Raw genomic sequence first — 21,852 nt, 5'->3', positions numbered from 1 at the left:
ACCTGCAACTCTATCACCAAGAGGGTGGAAATGAGGCTTAATTATGCTTGAAGATATTTATAGCAGGAACATCTATGTATCTAGGGTCCAAATCTTGTGAGATTTGCTGGAGACTATCAGAACTGGTGCTCAAGCAGAAGAAGTAACATTCGTTGTTGTCATCGTTTTATTGTTTGTAGCCCAACCGTCTGACTAGGCAGTGCAACTCTGGGCAACTTTCAACATTTTAGATATGTTGATCTTTACACATTAAAAAGCTTCCTCCTCTACAGGGAACTTTGTAACCAGTGAGTTGCTGAGCCATACCCTTCTATAGAAGAGAAAGAGACTGTGCTTGTGCAGTTAAAATAGGACTTGCAGATGGGAAGATAAGATTTGTGCTTCCTAATCTGACCAGCTGTTTCAGGTACTGCCAGTCCTGGACTTCCTTGTGCAAAGGCAGGTAGAAGACACAGCTGGTGGAAAGGACAAAACATAGGAGGAAAGTTCTAACGAGCATCGGTGGGAGTTTTCCACCCAAATCTATTTATTTATTTTTTTAAAAATTGTGCAGATTAATCACATACTTTTATGCCATGTCTGCTTTGGCCCTTAGTTACCATTGTTACATGTCAAATAGGGGTTCGTGCAAACCATGCAGATCTCACTGTGAATGGAATTTGCAAGATTCTTACCAATATGCAATTGTATTTATATCCATTTAGGCCCATACAAGTAACATGCTAACTTGGTTTGAAGCACGTGATTTTTGTAGAGCAGTTGGAGGAGACCTAGCTTCTGCTAACAGCGAAGAAAAGTCGGGTTTGTACCATCAGTGAGTTTTATGAAATTTTTATTTCTTCACATTGTCTCAGAATCAAAAACTGTTCTGGTTACCAGGTAGACTGAAATATGTACTGTGGTGTTTTGGGCTCAGACCCAACTTCTGCTTTGCGTGGACAGGTGGAGTCCCCAGATCCCGCGCGGTCCCCCCGTCATGTGGAATAACGACTCAAGACAACGTGCTATGGGATTAAATTGGCCACAACTTTATTAAATTTCAAATGTGGGTAGACCTTGGCTCAGGCATTGGGCGTTCTCCCTCCCCAGTCCCCAGCCGGGGACCTAGGGAGCATCAGGGTTATCCAGTATGTGGGGGGGGGGGGATGGGCCGGCTCTGGAGAACATATGTTCAAGCAGAGATAGCCGCCCCCGTAACGCCACCGCCGCAGGGGAGAGCAATGACGACCTTTCGGCATACGGTCAAAGCCTCCCTTCAGAAAACCCCTTTAACAGGGAACCCTGGTATCGCCGCCGCAAAGAGGAAGATGGACTAAAGGATTCCGCCCAAGGCCTGATACCACCAATGTTGTGATGTTTTGCTACGGGAAAGGCGAAACCTGCCAATGCAGGGAAATTCCTTTCCGGCCCTTTAACAGCGACCTTATCGTAGCAGCGCCCGCATACCTGTGAAGAAAAGTTAACCTGCAAAACCTATGAAGAAAAGTTAACCTGCAAAGGAAGACATTAACTGAGGGTGGGTAGGGTGGGAGAAGCTCTGGAGCCAAGTGAGGATTCCCAGGTAAGATCCTCCCTCTATTGTGTGGGCAGGTAATCCCTCCCCTACCTGGCCTGGTCTCCTTGGCAACGCTTCCCCCAGGTGGGATTGGACAACTGACTGAGGTAGGCGGAGACCTCCAGGTATCCCACCTGAGGGAAGGCAAAGCCAAGCCTATGCTGTTGGAGCCGCTCCAGATCTAGGGGCTGCACGCGTCCACGCAAAGGGCGCCCCCCGTTTTAAGCGGGGAGCGGTCATTTTAACTCAGTGTCTTTGGGAACTTGTTTGTCCATTGTGACTATCCATGCCCCCATGTCAGACATTTCGGTATAGTGCTGATAATAGGATGGTATTTTTTTAAGGTTCAAATGTACCCATCAACCAACCAAAAAGGAGGTAGGGGTCAGGGTTTATAATGTAGTCACCTGGAAAGATTTAGAATAAATAATAATAATAATTTAATTTATTATTTATACCCCGCCCATCTGGCTGAGTTTCCCCAGCCACTCTGGGTTGCTCCCAATCAAATGTTAAAAACAGTACAGCATTAAATATTAAAAACTTCCCTAAATAGGGCTGCCTTCAGATGTCTTTTAAAGATAGGATAGCTGCTTATTTCCTTCACATCTGAAGGGAGGGTGTTCCAGAGGGTGGGTGCCACTACCGAGAAGGCCCTCTGCCTGGTTCCCTGTAACTTGGCTTCTTGCAGCGAGGGAACCGCCAGAAGGCCCTCAGCGCTGGACCTCAGTGTCCGGGCTGAATCATGGGGGTGAAGACGCTCCTTCAGGTATACAGGACCGAGGCTGTTTAGGGCTTTAAAGGTCAGCACCAACACTTTGAATTGTGCTCGGAAACGTACTGGGAGCCAATGCAGATCTCTCAGGACCGGAGTTATGTGGTCCCAGCAGCCACTCCCAGTCACCAGTCTGGCTGCCGCATTCTGGATTAATTGCAGTTTCTGGGTCACCTTCAAAGGTAGCCCCATGTAGAGTGCATTGCAGTAGTCCAAGCGGGAAATAACTAGAGCACTCTAAAATTTTCTGCACTCTAAAATTATCTTTTATATATTTTAGGTTTCGACATCATTGTTGGGTTGGTTTAATTAAGTTGGAGCCTGATAAAGGATTTACTTGGAGTGATGGATTTCCTGTAAGTATGCTAATGTATTGACAGGAAAATTAATATCATTTTTACAAAACCATTTTGAATATGAATGTTGAAGCTCTTTTGCTTTCTGGTCAGATCCCATAGCATTGCTTTAAATGTTTAGTCACTTAAATTTCCAGCATCCGAGCCTTTAAGCATAGGTTTGTATGCAATCTAATTTTTGGACCCAGCACCTATGGCAGTTCCTGCAGAGTTGATGAAATTGCTGCTTATCCAGTTGGATTAGATTTGTTTTTGTTTTGTTTTTAAAATAGTGCTCTTATTATTATTATTAAGTAACAAACAGAGCATTAAACAATGCACCAATAGGAGCATAAACACCTACATGTAATGCAAACATGAACTATGGTTTAGTGCAAATGGGAAAACAAAGATTGTGGCTGCTGCCCCTCCTTCCCTGGTCCTGCTGGTCGTGTACTATCCAAAGCAAAGCCATGATTTGGAAAAGTGGCCATTACAGTTAAAATATTTTTCATCATCTGAGGCTCTTCTTCACGCGCCTCCTCCATGAGAGGTTTGGAGGGTGGCAACATGACAAAGGGCCTTTTCTGCAGTGGCACTCTGCTTGCGGAACGCTCTCCCCAGGGAGGTTTGTTTGGCACCTTCATTACATATCTTGAGGTTTAGGCAAAAATATATTTCTTCTCCCATGCCTTTGGCTAATTAAACAATCTATGGCTTTTAAAACTGGTTATGAATTTTGTTTGTTACTATGTTGTGTATTTTTGTGTTTTTATATTGTAAACCACCCTGTGATCCTCGGATGAAGGGCCATACAAAAATGTAATAAATTTTACTATTATTATAATATTTATACCCTGCCCATCTGGCTGGGTTGCCCCAGCCACTCTTGACAACTTACAACACACACACACAAAAACATTAAAACATAAAACATTAATAGTAACAATCAGATCCTGTATAAAAATTCACAATAACTTTAAAATAAACAATGTATATCAAATAAAGCAATATGCAATAATCCATTAGAATCCAATAGTAAGCACTAAAATTTGACTCCAGCTGCTCTCCTTCGTGTTGAAGTGGACACAATAACAATACAGGCAAGAATTGACTATCTGTGTCTAAACTATGTAAAAAGACTTCAATCCCTCCCGGAGGAGAGATTCCCCCGCTATGTCTTTCACAGAATGAGAACAGACCAAATGCTGGAAGGCTGGCATCCAACACCTCTTGTCCCAATATCAACTACAAGATCTTCAGGCGGTCATGAAGTTGGACAAGAGGCACTTAAGAGATCGCCTCTATAGGTCCGTTGCAGAAAGGGATTTAACCATGATTGCCTCTACCCAAAGTTCACCATGGTTCCCACTTATCAAAATGGAGCACACTCGAGCTAGTTATTGACAAAGCTCCCACTTGCCATACTAAGAATCGCTTTTACAGAATTATGATTTCAATCAATGCCCTTGGCAGTGTTGGATGGACGATACGGCAAAGTACAGTACAACGAGAGACTTTATCTGTGTGGGCAACCTTATGTACAGGACCTGTACCATTATTTACTGCAATGCCCGCTATATACAGACCCAAGAGACTGATTTATAAAACCCCTGCTTACGAATGGAACACACCCGAACAGGGTGGAAAGGGTGAAATGGCTGCTGAGTGATACAGATGATTTTGTAACTTATAAACTATACACACTGGCAGCTAAGAAGATTAGGAGGAAAGAACTAGACAAAATTGCAGTCAATTGCAAAGGTGATTTGGACATTTAAGTTGGCACATTCTACCTGAGAATCCCCAGCTAGTCTCTTACATGCAGCAAACAATTTTTAGGAGACGTGATTGCGATTTATCATATTTGTTATGCCTGATGTTTTATGGTTATTGTTGATTTTTTTATGTTCTTCTTGTGAATGATGCCATGGCCTTTGGCTAGTGCAATAAAGTCTATGAATGAATGAAACACTAAAATTTAACATCGGCAAGTAATATTTAAACAGTTTACACTTATCAATTACAATAAAGAATTACTCATCCATAATCGATAAAAACAGCAGCAAATCACAATACATAAAAAACCACAACGCATGTTCTCATTAAAAGAGAGCATGTGTTGCGGTGGGGGCCAGACAAGACACCCCGCTGTTGCTAGGCATGTTTGGGATGCTTGGCCCTAGCAGGGATTGGTAGCCTGAGTTGCTGGGGTAGTTTTGATGTTGCCAATTTGGGGGTGGGAACAGAGTTTTTTAAAGCAGTGCACACAGCAATCTGCCCGCCCTCCCTTGATTTGGGTCTTATGCGTTGACCTTGCAATGCCTGTCATGGGATCGTCCACCTTGGAGCGGGGGCCTGGTAGAAATTTTGTCCATTTGGCTGATTGGCTGGTGCCATTTGGTTTTTGCCTACTGCGTAGCAAATCGTCACAACTTTGAGGTTGCGGTTAGGCATTGGTTAAAATTGGTTGGAGGAGGGGTAAGGATTGGCTGGGCCTGCCCCTCCAATGCTGCTGCTGCACGGGAATTCCGTTAAAGGAATTCAGGGGCTTGCCATCCTTTTGTCCAAACCCCTGGAATTGGGTTTGGGCCGCGTAAGCCCCTGGGAGCATGCGGGGAGAAGCTGAGGGCCTGTGTCACAGCTCCAGTTCCCCCCAATATTGTTTCCCCTCACTGACTTTCGCTGGAATCCGGAAGTCAGTTCTGTTCCCAAGGCAGGGGGGACAGATAGTCCTATCCTAACCAATGCCTAAGCAACCACTCACATCCATGTATGTTAATAAAGTTGTGGCCAAAATTATGCCAAAAACCTTAAACAAAAATTCTGTGTGATATGTGAGTTATTGGGGTAGGGGTGTCTTGGGGACCTCAACACGCAAAACATACAAAACAATGTAAAAGGATTAAATTAAATTAATGAATGAATGAATGACAGTTTCAGTATGATACTGTGGGCGAATCAGCTGATATGTCTGCCCTGCTCTGGCCCACAGTGGGAGTGTGGTGAATTGGTAGGCGGAGGTAAAACATGTTCAGTCGTTGGGAAAACTTGCAATGACAGGAACTGTTTCTTTATAATAGCCTTTCGCACCCAGATTGTATTAACAGGGAAATGACAGCTCATCTTTCTCTCTATACATACACACATACATACATGTGCACAGGTGTATAAAGAATGCTACTGTAAGTCTGTATCCTTTTCTGTAGATTTCTGAAGATTTTTATAAAGAAAAAGAGTAATGAATATTTATTCCTACTGCAGGTAGACAATGAAGTGTATAGGTATTCTTCACATCATGTCAGAGACGAAGGATGTGTAGCAGCGTATGCAGGTTTTATGGGGCTGGGATTTTCCTCGTGTGAGAATATGTTGTGTTGGATTTGCCAAATAAAGAGAGGTAAGATTACTTTTGATTTACAACTAGTTCATTAAGCAAAGTGAAAGGGCCTTTTTATTATGGTACACACTGAGGTATAGTATGTTCCATTTCAATGAGAAGCAGGAATCTAGTGCATGGAGGCCATTGTGAATTCAGAAGTACTTACTGACACAGTGCATAGTTAAACTATGGAACTTGTCCCACAAGAGGTAGTGATGGCAGCAATATTTCTGAATACCAATTGCTACAAAGGGAGGGAGCATTCTTGTGCTCCGATTCAGCTTGCTGGTTTCCTACAGGCATCTAGGTGGCCACTGTGAGAACAGGAAGCTGTACTAGATGGGCCATTGGACTTAATACAGGAAGCCACTGAAGGCTGCTTCGCATTATATTATTATTTGTGCCTCAGAAATGTAAAAATATTGGGGTGTGGCCACAGCACCTGAGGAAATGGCCAACTAAAGAGAGAGTTCTGTAAAGGCACCTGAATCTCCTCCTACTTTTGAGGTTCTGCAACACTAATCCTGCCTCCATGAGCTAGGAAAGGGAGAATTCATATACAGGTGAAAATGAGAGATCTGACCACCCTTTTTTCAGCCCAAAGACCATGTTTCCCCTTCAAGCTGTCAAGAAAATCAGGCTGCATCTAACATAGCACCTTCAACACAAGATGTCCCAAACACTCCTAGGAAAGGAGAAAGCAACATCTGAGATACATTTGTAGTACAGCAACTAAAACTACAAATAAGAATGGTGGAAAGATCTAATAGTTCCTATGGAGACTCAAGCTTAAAGAAGGTAACATTAGACTGGGCACTCTCACAGATACAAGAACTTCAGCAGCAACAGCAGGCACTGCTCATGAAAGGAAGATACAGTGGTACCTCTAGTTGCAGACTTAATCTGTTTCGTGGTGCTGTTCCCACCCCGAAAAGGCCACAACTAAAGCGCCTCTTCTGCGCATGAGCGTGGCGCGATCGAGCACTTCTGCGCATGCGCGGGTGGTGAACCTGGAAGTAAACACTTCCGGGTTTGCCGCGTTCGTAAGCTGAAAGTCTGTAACAAGAGCGGAACACAACACGAGGTATGACTGTAAAAGTTTTAGCAGAATGAGAAAGCTGAAATACTTGATAAACTTAAAGGGGCAGGAAATGAGGGACTTCCTGTGTGCCTTTTTCATGAGGGATTGCTGGAGGATGATCTGATTGAATTCGTTGTTCCATGGTTTAAGTCTGTTCACCCTGGTTTTATCTTAACCACAGATGATTTCACTTGCCATTGTAGCATCTGGGGGTTGACTTTACTTGCGCCTTTAGGGGGGAAAGGCAGAAGTAGCTTCTATGGGAAATAGGTTTTTTTGCACCTTCCTCTATGAAGCAGTCATATTCTCTTTTGAATCCTCTTATTCCTTCATCTTGGCTTAGCAATCTTCTGTGATTTCACTCTTTCTGCTGTTCAGCTGTTTTTTCGATGAATGCATCCTTGCCAGAAATATGCAGAGCAGCAACCTGGACATCCCCAAACACATTCCCCAGGCACTATAAGATGGAGCCTTTGCATCCTCTGGAGCAGCATTCAGCCCAAAGGTCTTACAGCAGGCTGTCCTACACGAATCACTTGTTGCAGTTGGGATCCACCCTAGTTCACAGAATTATAGAATAATAGGCCCAACCCGGGGATGCTACACCAGCAAGCAAAATAATAGCATGGTACCTACCTGAAAGGTAGATTTACTTGTCCAATGTAATGGATCACTGGGGCCACACCCTTGCATGACCTACAACACCTTTTCCCATCTCTGTTTGCACTTCTGTTGGCTTTCAGTTAATGGTTTCTCATAGGAAATAGGTTAATACTATTATGGCCTCCAGTTCTGGACTGTTCATGCTTGGTGAATACGTAAAACTGAAGAGCCAGGAGCAAACTAAATGAAGAGGGGCCAGCCTATTTCCTGTAAAAGGCTACTCCTGCCTTTGTCCACTAGAGGTACAAGTAAGCCCAACCCAGTGATGCTATATTGGACAAGCAAATCTACTCTTCAGGTAAGTACATGCAGGCAGGGGCGTAGGAAGGGGGTATGGGGTGCGTGTCGCCCTGGGTGTCATCCTGAGGGGGGTGACATTTGGTGCCCCTCTGCCCTGACTCCCAAGCCTACAGTGAGCATCAAAGCAGCAGCAAAGCAGGCGAAAGCAGCAGCAAAGCATTGGCAAAGCGTCACAGCTCCCCCCTTCCCCTGGTTCGCTGTAGGCTTGAGAGTCACAGGGGGGTTGCACCATTGCCCTGCCACCCACACTCCCGGCTGGAGGAGGCAGGCAGGCAGGCAGGGGAGAGGACAGCTGTCATCCTTGAAGGGAGGTGACATCTGGGGAGCGCCCCCGCCCGTGACTCCCAAGCCTACAGCGAGCGACGGCCCTGGCGGCTCGTCAGGGCCGTCGGCAAAGCAGTGCAGCTCCCCCCTTCCCTCGACTTGTCTCCCAACTTGGGGAGGGGGTGACAAAAAAAATTTCCACACCAGGTACCACCTGACCTTGCTACATCTCTGCATGCAGGGCTTTTTTTCAGCTGGGACTCACTAGAACTCAGTTCCAGCACCTCTCAGGTAGGTGCCATTGTCATTATATAAGAGAAGAAGGGAGATTTTCATGGTGAGTTCCAGCACCTCCTTTTCTAGAAAAATAGTATTGGGTTCATGATATCATATGTACAGTCATATATACACATTATCACTTTTGAGAAATATTTAGAAAGTACTTATTTATTTTTTGTACTGCCCTTCGATCTGGTATGCAATGTAATGTAACAGTGATTAATTTTATTTTGATATGACCTTGAATAGCTTTAACCTCATACACTTACCAGCTTTGGTCTGATTTTTGTAAACACTTTTATTTTTATGTACTCCTGTTTGTAATATGAAACAATGCAATATCATATAAATCGCACTATTATAAGCAATATGTGTTTGGTTTTCAGGTGCACAGTTAAAACCGGAACCAAGCACTGATATTGGTATGTTGAGTGATTCCACCTTTGCTTAGGTCACGTGTGTCTCTCTTAAGCAGCACTATAAAAGTGGAGGTGGAGCTGCCTTAACAGCTCTTTCAGGCTACTGATGGTTCTGTCATGAGCCAAAGATGTGTGTGCTTCCTGGCTTGGGCATCCCAGTTTCTGCCTTCCCTCAGAACAAACAGGTCTTAAGTAAAAAAATGGGGAAGGGGCTTCCCCAGAGGTTCTCTTCGGCCACTGAGGATCCTACTATTGGGATTTCAGCTCCGGTCGTCCGAGCTGATAAGGCTCATCTTCTTTTGAGCCCACCCAGCAGAGCATTAAAACAACGCCACAGCAGAAGGATGAGATAATATGGGCTACATTGCTATGCTTTATTACTAAGCTATGCAGAGAGCAAAGAAATATACATGTTCTCTCTATGAGAAGCAGAGAGCAACTGAACAAAGGAAACAACAGAACAAAGGAAACAGGAAACCAGTAACGTCACATCCCGTCTCCCTTTCCCGTGAGAATCCAACAGTATCTGGACTCTGTGGAATGTAAACAGTCCTGTGACTGCAAGCAGCTGCTCAGTGAGGAAACAGAAACTAACACCTACCAGGAGCCAATGGTAGCTGCTTTCTGGCCTGGGCTTGCTCATTCCTCCAAAATGGATTACATACAACTGGGGAAGCTCAGTGGTACAACTGCTTTGTATGCAAGAGGTCCCAGGCCCTGCTAGAAAATGTGAAGTCATAAGATAGTACCTTTAAAAACATATGCAGTGTCTTTTCTTCAGTTTTGCATACTTGCCTTTCAGCAAATAATTCCATGGTTGTCATTACTGAACCGACCAGTTTTTTTTCCATGGGAGATATATTTCCACAGTGCTAGGTGCTCGTTTTATAATTTAATTTGAAAATAAATTATCAGGGTAATCAAACTGTAATAGTTTTAAATGTACCATGGTGTGACAGGGGAATGGAGAGGGAGAAGTTGTTCATTGTGTGCTTCAAAATTGAAATCATATATCTGACAGTCTAAAGTGGGCGAGATCATTGAAGTTGCTTAGCTGCACCGCTGGTTGTGTGAATTAACGTTATTCACACTCTTGCATACCATAAAGGATGGCTAAGGAATATTTTGATATTTAATATTAAATTTAATATTCATTATTAAAATAATAAAATTGCTTCTTTTTGTAGAATATTCATTCAGAAGAATTGAAGATGGCTGGATTGAGTACAAGGGCAAAGAATACTATTTCAGTAATGAACAGACATCTGTCGAAAGAGCACGGGAATTCTGCAAGAAACACGGAGGAGATCTTACTGTCATTGAAAGTCCCAGTGAATGGCGATTTGTGTGGAGATATGTAAGATATGTAAGTATACCTTGGTTTTTTAAAAAGGGGCACATAAATTATTTGATCAAGGCCATTTTTATGTCTGCTAATCATTTTCCTCTGGATGGTGGCACCAAAAGCTTGCAGAGATTAGCAGTGCAATTCCATGCATGTCTACTGAAAAGTAAGTCTCATTGTCTTTAATGGGTCTCATTTCCAAGTAAGTGTGTAAAATATTGCAACCTTTGTGGTCATATACTACTATCATAGCATAAGCCAAGGAAATGAGGCTTGCAAATACATATACTGTGTATGTATGTGTGTTTCACTCACCCCCAATAATCATCACATATCCAAAGCACTGTGCTGAAAACAGTTTCCATGTAATCAGGGTTCTACGCAGGCATGGATATATGAATGTGATTCCTGAATGGACTGGTGAGATTGTTCCTACTTACTGAATGCAATGTGTTCTGTGGAAATCCTTTGGTAGGCGAGAGTTTGCACAATGAGTCCATGAATTCCATTCATTCCTATGGGAACATTGCAAATGTAGGATTTGTTTGATCTCTTCCCCACCCCCTCTCCAATCACCAAAAGAGAGACAAAGTAAAAAAAACTTATTTGTCCAACCTCTCCTGCTCTCTGAATTGTATGATCTCGCTTCCCCCCACCCGTCTCTGATTTCTGCCCCAGAGTATAGCAAGGTCTGGGCATAATTATTTAAGTGCAGATAAGTGAATTTTTGGATAGCAAGCATGCAAATAGCTAGACCTGCGAGTATTAGACTCTCAAGCCATTGCTGGTGCTGACACTTATTGCTATCTGTTAATAAGGAAGTTAAGATGCAGTGAGGTACAGTTTGTGATTATCATCCTCTTGTTGGATCTCAGCAGAATTTCTATTGCCCATTCCTGTTGGAACGGGCATATTCTGTGGCTATATTGTACTACTTTCCAGCACATTTGTATTCTTTTAAAATCTAGGAATATTTGCTTCGATGTAAAAATTTTTTGGCGAAGCATGTAATTTTAATGGCACCAAAGTTAAACATCCCACCCAGAAATAATTTTCTAAGGAACTTGATGGTGCTGGTAATAGATAAAATAATGTTTCAGAGAACAGAATGCTCTTCTAAGTGGACAACTGGCCTGGGAAACAATGGGCATGAAAGATTATTAGTGGGATACACTGTAACTGATTTTATACAGTATAGAAATAAAAACATTCAGAAAACCAGCTAATTACATCAGTTAAAGTATAACATAATAAAAAACTTTCTTTCATGTTTACCCTCATTTTAATTGACATGTTTTAATTTGTTTTAATTGTAAAGCTTTAATTGTGTTTTTAAACAAACACATTATGTTCATCATTACAAACTTCCTATGGAATAACTGAATTATATTGCTCTGGAGAATACCTGATTATTTTATTGTTGCATTTACGTTGCATTTACTCCCATTTTTCCTTTGTATGTTTTAGAGCAAGTATTATGGATCTGATTATGGAACCAATTATTATATTGGTTTAATTCTGGGATTCGATAGAAAGTTCAGGTAAGTGAACAAAAGAAGTGGAAATCAGATTTTTAACCATTGTAAATACTAACTTTATTTTAGATCATAACTAGGTTAGCATTAAAATTTAAGTCTTCTGTATATGTTACACTGCCCACCATTCATCAGTTACTCTTCTGATTGACTCTGCAATCCTGTGGTTCTTTTGATGGTTTCTAATGAGAACATCAGATTTCCTTTCCTGAGAGTGGAGAGGGAGGTCTGAGCTTGGCTGAGACAGCTGGATGTCAGTTACATTCTCCATGCCGTCTAAGGAACTTCCATGGCCATTGCCTTGCTGAAATCAATCTCCAATGACTGGAAAGTGAGCATGGCAGTAACTGACCAGGAGAAGTCTTGGATCCAAAAGATCCAAAATCTTCTTAGTCCCCAACCATGCCCCTGAACTACGGAGAAGCTTGTGTTTGTCAGCATGTGGAAATAATTTAATGGCAAGGGGGATAGAAAATGATGAGGGAGTGCACAAATCCTGCCCCACCTTTAATTCTGCTCTGCCACCACTGGCACCAACTATAAGGGGCCTTTGGTACCTAAGGAACCAGAAAAAATGGTTGTGGGTGCTTGGCACCCACACCGCTGGGCCTCTGACGTGACTTCTTGTGCTTCAAAAAGCACCAGAAATCATGGCTGATGCCTTGTATAGCCTTGGCGGTGGCATCCAACGCCTTCTTAGGCCTCGGACACAACTTCCGGAGTCCCTAGGAGCTGTTGCGGCACACACAATGTGACTTCATGATGTCACAGCACAACATGATGTCACGATACGTTGCACGCCGCTTGGCACCCATAATCTGGGGCCCAAATCAGCGCCCCTGTCTGCTACAGTGAGCCCAGCAATGCTTGGGATACTGCAGTTCAGCCATTTTCATCATTTTAGTTCAGTTAAAGTACAGTTGCAGTGTGTCCGTTGAGCCCCAGGCTACCTCTTGCTTTAGAGTTTACCTGGTGGATGGGGTCTTTCTCAAAGAGCTCAGTAGCACTTTTCATCACTGCTCTGACTTGCCAATTAACAACAACAACAACAACAACAAATATACTTTTCTTACCTGCCTTTCACCAGAAGGTCTCAGGGCAACTTGCAATGTACAAATGCAGTCTTAAGATTTACTAGGCTGCCACAACTGCCTTGTCTCTCACAGCTATATTAGATCTGAGGGTGCTGCTTCCCTCTTTACAAACTTACTGTGCTCTGTTTGCTCCAAGGTTTGGGGGGGGCACAGCCCTCCTTTTCCCCTGTGGCCAGTGTGGTCTAATGGCTAAACTGTTGAACTATGAGTTTGAGGCCAGAGCTTCAATTCTCACTCAGCCATGAAACTCAGTATGTGACCTTGGACCACCAATGTTTCTCACCGCATGGTGATTAAAATATAATATTATACAAAATAACTGGCAATCTGCTCCCCTATAATAGCAACTCAATCTTTAATGATAATGATTAGGCGTTTTTTGTTAACAGTATTTTGGATGCTGCCAATAAAAAAATTCTGGCAATGCTGCCAGATACAAAATTCAATTCAACATCTAAATCTTTTCTTAAGCTGGTGTTCCATTGGCTAAAACAAACAAACAAACAAACACCCACAAAAACTGAAAACCATTGTCAAAGTATGCAGTGTAAATGAAAGAGAAATTATGCTGTTCTGTTCAATGATTTCATATTGTTTTCTCAAGTTGGTTGGATGGAACTCCAGTGACCTTTGCAATGTGGGCACCCAATGAACCCAGCTTTTCAAATGATGAAGAAACCTGTGTCTACATGTATTGTGGATCAGGCAAGTAGAATAAAAGATTACAATTTTTAAAAGGGGGTGCATATATAATCAATTGTGGGGCAACTGATTAATTAAAATAAACTACCACAAACGGAACCCATGTCACATCACAATAACTATTCTGGCCCATTGAAGATGTGGGTGGATGGAATAATATTATTTTGCATTTCTAATTGTCTTCCTTTGAATATCTCATAATATTAAAATGTTTCAGAGGACATTTTGGGTGTGTCCACACTAGGGCACTAAAACATATGTGGATCACTACTTTCATTAATGCATTTGCTCACCTTGGTTCACACAGAGAAGAACTTAACACTTGCCAGTGTGGTGTGGTGGTTAAGAGCAGTGGACTTGTAATCTGGGGAACTGGGTTCGCTTCCCCGCTCCTCCACATGCAGCTGCTGGGTGACCTTGGGCTAGTCACACTTCTCTGAAGTCTCTCAGCCCCACTCACCTCACAGAGTGTTTGTTGTGGGGGAGGAGGGGAAAGGAGATTGATAGCAGCTTTGAAACTCCTTAAGGGGAGTGAAAGGTGGACTATCGAGTCCAAACTCTCCTCCTCCTCCTCCTCCTCTTCTTCTTCTTCTTCTTGCCTGCTGCATTAGACCAGTGACCCATCTAGTCTAGCATCCTGTTAGCGCTGTGGCCAACCAGATACCCATAGGAAGCCTGTAGGCAGGACCTGAGCACAATAGCAGGCTCCCTTCCCGCAGTATCCAGAAACTGGTATTCAGAAGCATATTGCCTCTGACTGTGGATGTAGAACAAGGTCACTGGGGGTTAAGTAGGCAGTGACAGCCTTGTCCTCCATTCATTTGTTGAGTTTGTAGTCATCATAGTGGAGCAAGTTCCATGCACTCCTGATTATTCCAGCTTTTGGTTTCATTGCGTGTCTATGAGCTCTAGTACTATGGGAGGGACAGGACTTTTCTCTGTCCACTTTCTTCCTGCCATGCATAATATAATGCACTTGTATTGTGTCACCTCTTACTTGCTTTTCCTCTGAATACCTCCCACCAAATACTGTAATCTTTCCTCTCAGGGAAGTTGCTTCATCCCCTTTATTATTTTGGTTGCCCTTTTCTGAACCTTTTCCAACTCTACACTATCCTTTTTGAAGTAAAGTGATGACAGCAAATAGACAGTATTCTAAATGCAGTTGCTCCACAAAGTTGTACGTAGAATGGCGTCACAATTGCAGTGTTATTTTCAATTCCTTTCCTAATGATCCCTAGCAGCGAGTTTGCCTTCCGCCCAGCTGCTGAACACTTGGCTGACATCTTCTTCAAGCAATCCATTAGGACCCATGGTCTCGTTCCTCATCAGTCACCACCAGTTCAGATCCCATGTGAAATTAAGATTTTTGGCAATGAAACAAGAGCAACTTGTCAAACTGGGACTGGCTCATCAGCAGTTGAGATTATGTTTGCTTCTAGGTTACCTTCTACAGCCAAAATATTCTGAGGACATGGAAAGTCTTTTCTGACTGGGGTTGGAAACACCACACTCTCCCTTAAAAGGCTGGTATTTCATCCCTGCTGCCCTACTTGCAATAAGGTCTTATTTTGAGGCTGCGGCCTAACATGCCTAACCACCAGGCATCTATGCTGCCATTGTTTCTAAGGATCTGAACAAGCCAGTGGGATCTCATCCTTTCCTCAGACAGTTTCATAGTGGGGCCATCCTGAAGTCACCTCCACACAGCATAGATTTCCCTCATGGAAGTCTGCTTCTTTTCATCTACTCTCAAGAGTACTCTTCCTAGTGGCATTCACCTTTGCTCAATGGATCTCAGAGCTCAAAAACCTTCATGTGTTCCACAAGGACAGTGTAACAGTCTGAATTATTTCTTCCTTTCTCCCTAAGGTTTGCCACCTTTACACTGCCAGCAGAGCCAGTGTGGTGTAGTGGTTAAGAGCGGTAGTCACGTAATCTGGGGAACCGGGTTCGCGTCTCCGCTCCTCCACATGCAGCTGCTGGGTGACCTTGGGCCAGTCACACTTCTCTGAAGTCTCTCAGCCTCACTCACCTCACAGAGTGTTTGTTGTGGGGAGGAAGGGAAAGGAGAATGTTAGCCGCTTTGAGACTCCTTAAAGGGAGTGAAAGGCGGGATATCAAATCCAAACTCTTCTTCTTCTTCTTCCCTCCTTCTCTCCTCCTGTTTATCTTTCTGAAAGAGACTAGCATTCCCTTGATATCAGTGTTTGTGGACCTTGCAGCTTGGGTAAATTAGATTGGAACAATCACTTACAGCATAGTGCTGAGGCCATCTCTACATGCATAGCGGGGGCAGAGAACGATTTCTTACCTGTAAAGGGGATTTCTGTGCATGTAATAAGATGAACTCAGGCCCCACACTGTAGGTCTTGGGCTGCCTCAGCTTGTGGAGGATTTTTTTCTAGTATGCCTGACCTCTTTTCTAGTTTTTACTTGTTGTTTATTGTTTGACAGAGTGTTTGTTGTTCTGGTTGTGTTATCTTTGTGCCTTTTTCAGTCTCTTAGAGTCTTATATTTTAAAGAGCAAAAAAGAGGACACATTTGCTAACTTCTACTTTTAACTGTGGATCACTATGATGACTCTCATTTTACAAACCCATGAAAAGGAGTACATGTCCTGGAAAAAGAGGACATATGAGATCTCTACTAGGAGGGAGGGTTTTTTGTGCGTGTTTTTAGTTTGCAGCAGGAGTAGCGATTTTGCCAGCAACCACTAAGTGAAGCTTGACTTCCACTTTTATCTTATTATGTGTACGACAATCCCCTGTACAGGTAAAAAATGGTCATTCTTCATTTGGGAGTGATTTCATCTTACTGATGAACACCTAACTTCTTTATTCAGGCTTATGGTACGACATAAACTGTGGTACTAAGAACAAATTCATCTGTGAAAGGCATAACAGTTCTGTCCGTTCAACTCCTGCTCCCACAACGCCTGCACCTGTTGGGGGCTGTGCAGATGGCTGGCTTTTCTTTGATAAAAAGGTAACTAAGAAAGTGATTGCAAATATACTGGTATATTGGCCCTTTTCAGTTATTATAGCACATACAATGTTTTCCCAGAGCTTGTGGTGTAGTGGTTAAGAGCGGTAGAGATTGCTCTCCATGTCCACACTTCTATGCAAGGGCTCTTTATAGAGGTTCAAAATGAATGGGCACCTAGCTCAGGCGTTAAGCCATCATGATACCGCATCTCTCCATGCCACCACCCCATGTATCTTTGTACATACTAGAAAGTCTATTGCGTTGCAAAATAGAAGTGTCAGGAACAATGAAATATTTTTTTAAAAAGTGGTATCTTAAAAGCTTGATTATGGGTCAGCTACCCAAAAGAGCAGTGAATTTGTCTTCAGACTAAATTTTCAGCATTTGGCTATGTTATTGTTTATTAAATGACAATCTCCCCGGGGGGGCGGAGCTATTTTCTGCCTGAAGAGGTGCCAGTGAGCAGTGACTCGGTTGGAGAAGGAAGGTAAAGTAGTGTATGATCTACCATTTAAAAACCTTTGCAGGCTTGTGGAGGGTCAGAGCAGGAACTGGGTAAAATCCCCCCACCTTTATTTTCCACTGTGTTGGTTAACTTTTTATTAGTTCCTGGCTTCTATATGAAGAAATTAACTACACCACATCCTCCACACAATCTGAATCTCTGTCAAGTCCATGAATCTGAGGGTTGGGATTTCTCTCTAAAGCCAAGTTAAAATATCCATGTCTGCAACCCAGTACCATCTCATGATGGTTGAGTTCACTAACCATTTCATAATTGATGGAATTTTGGAGTTTTCCTCCCCCTGCAGTGCTTCCAGTTTTTTGGCTTGAATGAAGAAGAAAGGAAAAACTGGTCCGATGCACGAACTGCTTGCAGAAATCTAGGAGGAAATCTGGCAACTATACCGAACAAAGCTACACAAGGTACAGTCGGTTCTTTTAGAACATGTTGCTCACATAGACTTAATGTTGACTCAATAATAATAATTTGTTGTTTCTACCCCGCCCATCTGGCTGGGTTTCCCGAGCCCAGGGGTCTGAACACTCATCCTCCACCACCACTTTCTGAACAAGGCCCAGGAGAAAGGAGCCCTTCCTAAGCGTAGTGAAAACAAGGGATGTTTATTGTAATCATGGCCTGTTTGTGTTTTTTCCAGGCAAAAATGTAATGAGCTGGATTATGTGGTCCTTTTTAAAACAGGGATAGCCAATGTTGCATCTGCAATATTTTGTTGCATTAAGAGAATGTTCAGGAATGATGGGAGATATAGTTTTTCTCTGTAAGAAAAACAAGTTTAAAATGTTTTTGTTTTTTAAAAAGATGGAGTATAGTAAGATCTGAAGTGGACCATAGTGGCAACTTCTGCATAACACAATTTTAAAAAACAAAACAAAAAACGAACATAAAATATAACTAGATCAGTTCATGGTATCCTATATTGATTACTTATAAGCAGTGGCGTAGCGTGGGTTGTCAGCACCCGGGGCAAGGCAAGTAATTTGCGCCCCCCCAACCCGTGGATTTTAGCACTCGAGTGCGAGCGCGCCCCCCCCCAAGATGTTGCGCCCGGCCCCCCCTGCACCCCCACGCTACGCCACTGCTTCAGGCCCCCCAATAAAACATTTGAGGGGGCCAGTCCCCCAGTTGATGGGCATTGCCAATGTGATCAACTATGCAGGGCGGGGCTTACCTGCCTCCCCCCCCCAATATCATACTGTATTCACGTTGGCACCCCTGATGAACTCAGCGGGGCTTACTTCTGCACCGCAAGCCTTTGCACCTCCGTGTCTCCTTTCCTCTCTATATGTAAGAGGGTGAAGGTCAGGCTGGCAGCGCAAATAAGGGCCCCGCTGCTAAAGGGCTCGCCCGCCATGACCTCCTGGTCCACGGGCAGGGCAAGAAAGTGGCTTTTCCTTGGGGGGGGGGAGTCTTAAATTTCAAACCATTATTATTATTATTATTATGAATATCTAATGTGCGTGGTTTCTCTACCTCCACCGACGACTCGCCACGTGCGAGGAGGAAGGCGGGCTCCCTTCACCTCCCCGTCCCCTCAAGGGAAAGGGAAAACGACGTGAGGAAAAGCGACGCGGGACAGCGAGCGACGTTCTCCTCAGAGCCTTTTCCCGCTGCCCCCTCACAAGACAGCCCTGAAGCCGAGCGCGGAGTGAGGGGCGGGGCCCGGCGGAGTCCAGCTGCCCCCCAACGCCTCTCGAGGCGGCATGAGGGGCGCCGCGTCAAGGGCGCCCGCGGGCGCAGTGGCGGCTCCTGTCAGGGCGCGAGGCGGGCCCGGCGCCTCTCCCCCACCCACCCCGTCCACCCACCCATATCCTGCTCAGGAGGGGCCGGTGGGCTGGCAAGCGCCTCACAGCAGCAGCACCAGAGAGGGAAAGAAGTCCGCCTCCCGCCACCGCCGCCTCTTCATCCCCAGCAGCAACTTCCCTGCCCGGCTCCCCGCCGCCGCCTCCTTCTCTCCCTGCTTTGCAGTAGCAGCCGCCGCCGCCACCACCGCTCCTCCTCTCCTCCCGGGGACGATGGTCTGGCTCCTCAGCGGCAGCTCCCGAGCCGTGTCCCCGCGACGCCTCCGCTCCCCGGGCTCCCCTTCGCCGCCTGGCTCCTGCTGCACCACCTGGGGGCAGCGCCCATGGCCGGGGCTTCCTCCTTCCCGAGACATGGGGCTCTGCTATAGCCTGCGCCCGAGGCTCTTCGGCGACTCCGGAGGTGGCGAGCGCGCCCCCCCAGATGTTGCGCCCGGTGCGGCCAGCACCCCCTGCACCCCCCACGCTACGCCACTGCTTATAAGTGAGGGAGAGTATTTACCAAATTCTTTATGATGAAATATGTCCTTGTTTTTATTCAGCATTTTTCATGGTGCACTTAGAAAGTGCCTCAATTGATCCATGGATTGGACTGAACGATATTATTCATGAAGAGATTTTTCTATGGACAGATGGAAGTGAGGTCTACTATACAAACTGGGCCAGTGGTTTTCCAAATTATGTAAGTCCTGCCTGCAAAGGCTTTCATCTTTATTTTTTTTCAGATACAAGAAATGTTCCCTATTTTCCATTCCTGCAGTAAAATTATATATATTCAGAGTGCCTTCTCAGCATTATCACTCCATTAATGTACCAGTCTTCCCATGCCAATCTTGCAAGGTTAGCTGGCCATGTTTTGATATTTAATACGTGGATTGGTATTATGATTGTTAATCCTCATTTTACTCTTTATGGTTCAGTTTACTGTAGTTTAAATTGTTGTGAGCCACTCTGAAAATACTCCAGAAGAAGTGTGGAATAGAAATTTTACAAATAGATACATTACATAATTGATAAAATATATAGGAAGCATCCAAGGTCGGCAGCATGTTCTGAGGAGCCTCTGACAATTTTGACTTAAAGCCAGTTATATTCTTCAGAGTTGCAATTTTTCTCTCAACTCTGCTGCTTTTATTCTGTCTGAATTTTGCCAACGAGTTAAGGACTTAAGTATAATCTGCCAATGCTCCATTTCCTAGTTAGACTGAATTATTTCCTTCCCACAGCAGCAGTGCCATTCACTTCAATTGTACATCCCCTTGTGTGCTTGGGAATTAAGAAAATTCCGAAAGGCATCTCACCCATTATGTTACACATCTTCCTTGATCCACTGGCCAGTAAATCAGGCACTGCCTCTGTCCAGCAATGACTTTTTCTATCTCGGCTTACTAGGACTTAGTTGCATGCAAAGACCAATCTCTCCCACCCAATCTCCTCACCTTCTGCACCCTCTAAATATATTCTAGGGGTTCCCCCAGCCCTCTGAAGCAGATTTGGGTAGGGCATGAGATGTATCCAAGGGAAGGGGGAAATCCCATTGTGCAAGCAGAAATCCTTGTATTGATAGGATGAGTTATTAGGAGACCACCCACTGTTATTACTCCAGTTTGATGCTCACACCTTTCTTTAGAACAGCTGTGGGGAAGTTTGCCTATGCTTGATCTAGGATAAAAGAATTGTCTCCTGCGCAAATTGATGGCAGTTGTCATATTTGATTTTTATGTTTTATTTCCTTAGGGAGACTGTGTTTTTATTATTAAGGGGACTGGAAATTCAGGAGGAAAGTGGAGAGATGGACCATGTTCTGCCAGGAAAAGCTACATCTGCCAAAGAAACTCTGGTACGTTTTTAGAAGAGAAAAAACAAAAAATATTTTGCAGTTCAGATTGCAATCTATCCAAAGCCTGTTTTCTGTGCCATATCATTTTGTCAAAAAACAAAAATTTGATTTCCAGTATTAGAGATTTTGTATTTGGCTGTATAAAGAAAAGAATGCAATCGTGACAACAATATTTTATAGATATACAGAGATGAACCCTGGTGTCAAAGAACCTCAGTTGTACACTGCCTGATATGGGACTTGACTTTTCACTATACCATCCGCAAAATAGGACAGAAGGAGGCTGCTGGAAAAAAGTTTAGTTCTATTTCTTTTAAAAACAATTTTTATTAAAGATTTTCATTGTTTACAAAAGCACATGCACATGGGGGTTTTGTGTCAGCGTCACTTGGGTAGGTTATCTTTCTATTTGCTTGTTATGTTTCCTTGGTAGTGAGAGAGGTTAGGGTGACCTAGGGTGTGGCTGGTTGTCTTTGGTTGGCTGCAGTGGGATTTGTGTGTGTGTGAGAGAGGTGTGTTGTTGGGTTAAGTTAGCCATATTGATTCTTTTAGTTCTTTTTTAGTGTCATAATATCTATCCATGTTGCAAGTGACAGCCTGCCCCCTGATCAATGCACTTTCATTTTAATAAGAAGAATAGACCCCCATGAGTACAGCCACCCTCCGAGGTCTGTTTTTGGACAGAAATTACTAGAATAGAAACAGAATTTTTTATCATCTACGAATGATGGTGGCTAGGAAACTAACTGAAGAATAGTCACTTGACTTCTATGAAAAGAAATGAATGTGTTTCAAGTAGGTCTGCTGGCTGCTTCTTAGGAATTTGATATGCTTCTTTTGTGGCTGTAAAGAATAGAGTTTGACTAACATGTTGGTGTTAATGTTTCTCTGCAAATTCTTAGTACTTTCAGATGTTAAATCTTGGGAGATAATAATGTTCAAATATTTCAGTATGAAATGAAATCAAATTTTA

The 21,852-nt window shown here is 43.7% G+C and overlaps 1 protein-coding gene across 1 annotated transcript in view; it reads left to right on the top strand.

Annotated features, from left to right (window-relative positions):
• LOC128398384 (macrophage mannose receptor 1-like) overlaps positions 1-21,852 on the top strand; it is a 50,825-nt gene that overhangs the window by 17,402 nt on the left and 11,571 nt on the right. Inside the window, exons 14-24 of the mRNA XM_053359395.1 lie at positions 705-814; positions 2,611-2,686; positions 5,930-6,065; positions 9,021-9,056; positions 10,241-10,419; positions 11,866-11,939; positions 13,632-13,732; positions 16,569-16,717; positions 17,530-17,644; positions 19,582-19,721; positions 20,777-20,879. Coding sequence (XP_053215370.1) covers positions 705-814; positions 2,611-2,686; positions 5,930-6,065; positions 9,021-9,056; positions 10,241-10,419; positions 11,866-11,939; positions 13,632-13,732; positions 16,569-16,717; positions 17,530-17,644; positions 19,582-19,721; positions 20,777-20,879 — 1,219 coding nt within the window. The remainder of the gene's footprint in view (positions 1-704; positions 815-2,610; positions 2,687-5,929; positions 6,066-9,020; positions 9,057-10,240; positions 10,420-11,865; positions 11,940-13,631; positions 13,733-16,568; positions 16,718-17,529; positions 17,645-19,581; positions 19,722-20,776; positions 20,880-21,852) is intronic.

The sequence above is a fragment of the Podarcis raffonei genome, chromosome 12 (assembly GCF_027172205.1).
Source record: "Podarcis raffonei isolate rPodRaf1 chromosome 12, rPodRaf1.pri, whole genome shotgun sequence".
NCBI lineage: Eukaryota > Metazoa > Chordata > Lepidosauria > Squamata > Lacertidae > Podarcis > Podarcis raffonei.
The sequence above is the reverse complement of the archived record's forward strand: the minus strand, read 5'-3'. Positions and strand labels throughout refer to the sequence as shown.